General features: G+C 41.7%; 1 protein-coding gene across 1 annotated transcript in view; it reads right to left on the bottom strand.

Annotated features, from left to right (window-relative positions):
- Positions 1-2,490: 2,490 nt before the first annotated feature.
- ADAMTS17 (ADAM metallopeptidase with thrombospondin type 1 motif 17) overlaps positions 2,491-7,859 on the bottom strand; it is a 192,226-nt gene continuing 186,857 nt past the window's right edge. Inside the window, exon 23 of the mRNA XM_055717092.1 lies at positions 2,491-6,331. Within this exon, the coding sequence (XP_055573067.1) occupies positions 6,180-6,331 (152 nt within the window). The 3' untranslated portion in view covers positions 2,491-6,179. The remainder of the gene's footprint in view (positions 6,332-7,859) is intronic.

Raw genomic sequence — 7,859 nt, 5'->3', positions numbered from 1 at the left:
CTCTTGTTTACATTCTCCTTTTATAAAAAGACAGTTCTTCCCATCCAAAGTGAAGACGCCTCAGTTCTGCTTGTCCAAGACAGTCATGCTGTTGGAAAGTCCCTCTTGAGGAAGACCAGCCCATTTCTAGAGTGTGAAGAGAAGCCAGAGACATGATAAAAGGACCAAAAAAAAACCGCACACAGAAAATATAACTGGTCTTTGTGCACTAGCAGCGTTTGAGGAACTCCTGTCTTCCTCCTGACCTGCCTCCAAATCACGACGAACAGAAGGATGCTGAAGTGCAAGTGGTATGGAGAAGTATTATCAAACATGTTCAGCACAGGCCCAAGTACTCAAAGAAGAAATGCTGTTCAGGAGCAGGTCCCACAGCCTTCCTGTTTCTGGGTGTGCTATGTTCATACTGCAGCAGGACAAGTGAGGCAAGTAACTTGCCAGCAAGTAGGTTACCAGGGCTTCTTTTTTCACACCGTTGGAAGTGTGAGTGAATTGAATGTGAGTGCATCTGGCACAGTTCTTCTCTGCCTGGAACTCCACAGCACATTGGTGTTTGTGCTGACACTCTTCAAGAAGAAGAAAACACCTTTCCCAATGGACCATGTACTGCTGGGGAAAGCACAAAGGAACATGCAGTTTTCACTCTATGAACAGAGCAAGGTCCTCCAGCAGTAGTCCACTTGGTGATGCACGGGGATGATGTCAGGGTAAGGTGATCCATATTGAGCTTCTGGGAAAGAAATTTCCTTCCAGAGAAAGCAGGGTCCCACCAGCTTGCTGCAAGGGACCAAGAGACAGCTAAGGCTGCCGTGTACACTAGGATTTACAAGAGAGTGAAGGAAGCAGGTGGAGTTGGTGGAGGCAGAGCTGAGCTCCAAGCAGCTGAGGAGAGATTATACTTTTCTTCTGGTACTTTAATGCCAGAGTACCAGAGCCATCTGACCCCACCTGCCTTTAAATGATCTTGGCAGAGGCATCTTAAATAAAAAGACAACTGAGATCACAGGGAAGGACAATGGCTTCAAACCGTCTGGTTTCTTGGTTAGAAGATGGGGATTAGGAATAAGAGAAAAACAGCAAACTGCTACATGCAAAATAGGCAAACTAAGTATATAAGCCTACTGGATTTATAGAAGAGATATTGGCATGTACCAAGAAAATTTCAAGCCAAATGTATGACAGCATTCCTTACACCCCTCCCACCCATTGCCATATCCCAGCTTAATGTAAAGCCTTTTGGCTTCCAAAGGCTTATAGCTATGTTTTATTGTTTAAACAGGTCAACAATTGCAATCATATGTTGACTCCAGGCAACACACAAACACAATGATGTGTTAATATACAGCAACACTTGGATGGAGTTTCTACAGTTTTGCTGCTGTTAACAGTCATATGTATGATGGCAGCTGGGCTGGTATCTCCTAAGGCTACCTTTGAAAACTAGAAAGCCTGTCAGTGTTGTGCCATTACCAAGAAGCCAGCGTGAGATCAGTCAGTGAGCTCTATTTTTAATATCAGTATAAACTCCATTTCTGGAAATCATTTTGGGATACATCAACAGTACTTGGGTTTGTTTTTAAGGCTGCTTTAGAAAGGTGCTGCTGCCATATCCAAGACATGTCCTTTTAACAAGAGTTGAGCTGGAATGGGATACGGATGATAGCATCTTTGTAAGACAGGATGGGAGAGGATCCTACTGGCACATCTGTGTGCAGCTGTCTGCAAAAAACATCTTCACCATGCTGAGGAGGGAGTTAAATAGTACAGAGGTTCTGGCTAGTGCCTACAACAAAGACATCCAAAACACTTGGCACTGAAGTAATTCTGTTTATTTCACACCAGGGAAGTGTGCAGCTAGGTTATGTAGATACCTTTCCAATGGATGGGATAGTTTTGCTCCAATATAAATTTCCATATGCTCAGCAGTTTCATTATCAGGTTGCGTCTGTGGAGCAGCTACCATTAAACATTCAGCAAGCTGCCACTTCATCTCCACTCCAACATACATTGAAAGCAACCTTTCTCAAAAGCACTTGCAAAATGTCCCTCCCCCATGCATAAGCTGTAGCTTCCCCGCAGCCTGCTCAGGCATACACAGCGATACCCCAAACGGAGCCTGGCTCTCTTTTTCCAGACAGGCGTTTTCTACTGTTGTGTCACTGACCACAGACCTTGCAAGGCATTAATCAGGTATTAACATTCCCTGTGCTTTATTTTGCAACCTGACTGGGTCAAGACCCATTGTTTCTTGATTTGTTAGCACACTGAGAACTCTGAGATGCCAGAATTTTACTGACAAATGACCTTTTACACCTACCACAGCTATTAAAAAGTTGGCTTAGACTAAACCGAATCGCAGTCTCAGTCCAGTATTAGACACGATGCATAATGTACTACTTACAGCTTCACTTCTTTCTCTTGATTTTCATGCTAGCTGTTTGGTTTCCTTTGTACTTCTTTCAAGTTCAGAACCCTTATTAAAGTTGTTAGGGAAAAAATAAATTTATTATTCAACATACTCAATTTTTTCAAAATGGAATGATCCTCTCTTCTTTTTTCTTTTTTTTTTTTTTTTTTTTTTTTGGTTTTCATTTATAACTGGTTCCATTCAGTTTGACTGTTTTTATCTTTTCTATTTATAACCAGCACCAAAAAGAAAATTACCATGGATACAGTACATATGCAAATTAGCTAATGGAAAAATATATACATTTCACTCTGTAATGAAAAACTTAAATGATATTATTGCCATGGAGAATATATCCCTGTATTATAATAAAATATCAAGCAATAATCGACTGCTAAGATTCTTTTCCACCAACAAAAAATAGCACCATACATGAGATAGTGAGAATCTACACTCAATAACACAATTGTGCAACTAGAAATGTACAGTACTTTAGTAACAGTACAGAGTATTGTTTACAATATGGAAATACCACCACTGTAATCAAAAGAGCATCGATCTCTTATGAACAACTAAAAAAAGTATTGTCATAGATACACTGAAACAAACAGCTTTCTTTTTACCAGTATGTAGTAACTGAGGGCAGAGCATAGCTGTAAATTCATAGTAAAGCTCCTATAAAATGATACAAAACAGAAGTGCAGGAGTATTGAACAGAATTAAACTTTTTTATTATTATTTTTCTGGCTATTATAAAATGGGAAGGTTGTCACCATATGAAGTAAGAGAATGCAATAAAATGAAGCTGTGTTGTGCCATCAGTTTTTAATTAATGTTGGCTTCTGATTATAAAAAAAAAAGGTTGACGCACGCTAATCTGTGGGCTGTGAGAGCAAGTGAGGTGGTTTTTTCAGTGCTCAGACATTCGAAAGAATTCTTTGTAAATTCATGTTTCCTTAGGAAGGACTCAGAACTTGGACGCAAATGTCCTTTGAAGTCCAGGACCTAGCATACTGGGACAGGCCACAGGTCTAACTAGCCTAGTATCCTGTTCTGGACAGTGGCCAGCAGTGAATCATTAGGGGAAAAAACATAAGAATTAAAATCCTTCCTCTGCCATGTACCTTTCTAGGACCCCACCTTTTGCCTAGAGAGGGTGACAAATCAGCACCGAATGGAAAAATGACCCCTGCTATTTAAAAGCACCTTTGATTCTCATTAATAATAAATGCATACACTGTTCTTCCAAGATAACAGAGAAGCCCCATGACAAATCCTTCAGCAGCCCAACATGAGTGCCAAAAATGATCAGCAAGGGGGTGTTTATTGGGCCAGGTCACTTCATGGGCAAATGTTGCCCGTTAAAAGAAAAACGGCAAACTCCAAGCCAAGTGAAGGATGTAAGGGGCCCCATCTCAGCTCAGCTGCTGTGAGGTGGCTGTGGTGGCAGGGAGGCAGAAAAGGCAGTCACTGCCCGGCTGTACAGGCAGGGCTGTTACTGCAGACAAGGGAGAAAACTCCCGCTGGAATTGCTAATATAAATCAGGTCCTCTGGGCTCTGTCTGATCTCTTGGAACTTTCTCATTAGCAGTTCATCTACCTATTAATTTGCCTAAGTGAACATCACCGTGGTATTGCCTAAATCTTCTGTCACCCCTGCCAGCAACGTTTTCCATTGATGACTTGCTAAGTAGTTACAAAACCTCTGCCTTAGGGCTAGAGGGTGGGAATAACAGAAGGATGTCTGATTCTGACTATAGGATGCCTAAAGAACATCCAGTATAATGAAAAGCAAGTTGGAATCATTTCCCTGATAGAGAAAATCATCTGGGGAAAGCAGATCTGTTTGAGGCAGGCACTTGAGAAAAAAACTTGTGTGCAAATGTGCTTTTGTGCATACAGGCCAGCCCTTGTGTGCACACACGCTCATTTGCACTAATAAGCACAGATGAGAATGTAAAGCCCAGGTCTGTTGATGAACATCAGCTCCCTGTGCTTAAAAAACTTAGCCCTTAATAAAATGCTAATGAGTTATTCCAGTGAGGTCCTGGATATTGAAGGGGTTGCAATAAGGAAGAAAAAGTTGCTTTAAAGATTACTAAGAGTCTTTATTCCTCCTTGCATTGAAATAAAGAGACAACAGCAACAAAGACAACTTGAGGACAGGTGTGAGCTGCAATCCAGACTGGCCCAGGGACTCGGGGTAGTAGCTGGGCTTAGTTCTGCACTCATCTCTAAAGAATAAAACAGTGACACGCAGTTCTAGAGCGAGTACAAAGCTGCAATTCATCTAAACGGCTGTGTTCATGTCATGAAGAGTGGGCTGTAACTTAACCACTGCACAACTGCCTTTGGACCCTGGCAAGGGAAATGATACATGTTGGAGCAAGATATGGCAGGGAGACATTGGTCTATATGACTAACGGAGGGGACAAACTCTGCCCTGGGTAGAACTCCTGTTTCAAGTCTCACATCTCAGAGAGGAGTTTGGTTTAAAGTGCAGAGACATGGAAGAGAGTATCGTATATGCAGCACCTGCTAAGTGCTCCCGTAGCACCAATCTGATAGCACCAAACCTGATAGCACCACAAAAATAATACAGGAAGCATTAAAATACAGTGAGTAAAATCCTGACGCTTACTGAAGGCAATGGGAGTCCTAGCCTTACGGCTTCAACAAGCTCAAGATTACACTTTGGATGTCTTGTATCCCTGACTACTTTTGACTTTAAAGGCTACATCGTAACCTCAGATGTAGAGACAAGCCCAGATAGGAAACACCTGTTCTGCTCTCCGTCCTTCACACAACGGTTGTTCCAAATCCAGTTTCTGTACCAACCCTATCCAGTTTCACGGTCTTCTTAGAAAAAAACATTCAGTCTCATTATCTGATTGACTTCTAAAAAATGGGTAGAGATAAGGCCAAACAATCCCTCAGTGAGCTCTACTGGATGAAATGATTTCTGGCTTCTCCCATCTCATGTAAATGGTTCTTGATTAAAAATAACCATCTATGGCTGTTAATAGGCTTCATTAAGCTCAGCGAAAAATTAGTTTAATAAAATATAGTTTCATAAAAGAAACTATATTATTCTGAGGAAAAGAGAGAGGGGATTGTTTTTTAAAATTAGAAAGAAGAGCAGTCCCTATGACTGAATGCTGGCTATAATTGTACTGAGTTTTCTGCAGGAATTTCAGAGATGTCCATCCTCTGCTATCAGTTTTCACAAGCTTTTACAGCAAATCCTCTCTTTAAATTAAGCCTTTCATTTATGTGTGTCCCTCCAAGCCCACTCCACAGTGGGATGACTGTTGGGAATTGAAAACATCAGATGAAAGCTAAGATTAAAAGATTAAGTAATGTCTCTACCTTTGCTGAATTATTTTGCCAGAGGCCTTCCTCCATGGAGGTACTTATAACCTTAGTCAATGTGATCACTTTGCAACTCTTGTCCTTTTCTTTAATGGTAGCAAGCCATCCAGTGGCTGGTGATTTAATATATTAAAGTAAAAAGCATTAATGAAAAATGTAAGAATGTCAAAATACGATAAAAAGATTGGCTCCTTGAGATGACTTTTTCTGTTTGTTTGTTTTTCTTTAAGGTGGATGAGTGGATTACTTTGGTATCCAGTCTGTAGAATTAGTTTCAAGTCTTATTAGGTATGCTTTGGAATCCACCACATTGTAGCAACTCATGAAGTTCCAGTACTCAGACCTATTAGTCCGTGATTTACATACAAATAGCTGTAACACTCTAAGAAGTAGCACAGGTTCATTAACTCTTCTGCTGCATCTTGTTTGCATAAAAGTCTCTGCAAGTCTGGCAACAGCGCTGATACCACCGCATGTCTTGGCACAGATTCTTCTCCCGGATCACCCTGCAGTACACTGTCCACTGGTCGCCTGTGCACTTGTACGTGAGAGCAGCTTTGGACAAGAAAAGAAAGGAGAAACTAGAAGATTAGCCGGAGAACAGCATTGCAGGTGTGATCAAAATCACTGCACATGAGGGAAGAAAGGGCTAATCCTCCTGTCAGTACTGGAGATCAGATGATGGATGGTCTTCCTACTAAAACACCAGGCTCTTGGAAGTGTTCACTGCAAGGCTGTAGCTGGACATGACTGGGGAGTGCAAGCCTCCTCACGTTGTACCTATTTTATCTCAGTGACAAATTGGCCTGGATGAACAAAACATCTAAAGCCTTGGCCTAGGTTTAAGCTTACGAACACTGCACAGCCATCAATGGGAAGCTGTGTGCTCCCAGGGAGAGTGCTTTGCTAAGGCATGCTTTCAGGAGCGGCCATCATCCTCTCAGTGGAAAACATTTTTACAGAGAGCAAAATCAAATCCACTTTGATGGATGTATAGGTAAAATAATAGGAAGTAAAAATAATACTTCTTAGTGTAATAAAACCAGTAAGACAGCTATTGGGAGGGGGGAACGGAAAGCAGAAACTCTCTCAGACTGACAAAAGGTTTGTGCAGGGGGGAAAGCTGCACGAAGACACTGTTGCTGAATCTGTTGGCAATGTCATTAAAGGACCACATGTGGTAACGAAATTGTGCACTTGATAAAAATGCACAGATACAGTGAGTGCTTTTTATGGTATGTGGTTTATAAATTGCATGTTGTATTCTTACAAATTCTGTGATAATTGGAAAATCTTCTAAATGAATATTGTGGTGCTCTGCAGTTGTGAGAAAATGGTCTAATTAAAGAACGTCAAAAGGTGTTGAGCCAACAGCATCTTGAGTCCCTTGTTCCTCGTCTCTGCTGGATGAAACAAGGAAAGGCTCTTATCCCACATTCAGCTGTGAGTCTCAGTGCCAAGCACCAGCAAACAATGGCAGCAAAACTGGTAGGAATGTTTATCACTAAAGCTTCATTCAGTTGGACAAGAAGCAAAAGTCTGACAGAACTTGATGAAATGAAGTTGCACTGTCCCATAAAAAAAAAGGAACATTAAGCCAATTTAAAAAAACCTTATTGTGAGAAAAAAATCTGAGTGGGAGTGACCATCCCAAGCAGGAGGGTAGAGCCGTTTCTGAGTCTGCCAGCAGTGGAGGGGCCTTCTGGGGGGCTTGGATCTGCAGCGCTCCCCACTAGCTATGGTTCCAACCAGGCACAGAAAATGTGATGTAACTGAATAAATTACACATCTTGCAAGAACATCTGAGAGAGACCTTAGGAATCTGAGATGGGAGACTTTCTATAACAGTGAGACACTGAGCTACAAACAAGGCTAGGACTCTAATATTCTAGAGGTCCAAAGTCCCTCATAGGTTGTGAAGTATGACAGGAAGCAGGCTGAGGAAGCAACACAGGTCAGGTGCCTGAGGGACAGAACGAGCCCCCTCTGAAGGACACTGGACACAGATGTAAAAGTCAGGTGAGGTGATCTCCACACTTAGATACTTCTGAAAATGTTACCCGGAATGAAAAACATTCCGGCG

This window comes from Falco cherrug, chromosome 7 (assembly GCF_023634085.1).
Source record: "Falco cherrug isolate bFalChe1 chromosome 7, bFalChe1.pri, whole genome shotgun sequence".
Classification (NCBI taxonomy): Eukaryota; Metazoa; Chordata; class Aves; order Falconiformes; family Falconidae; genus Falco; species Falco cherrug.
Note: the sequence above shows the minus strand (reverse complement) of the source record. Positions and strands in the feature narration are given on the sequence as shown.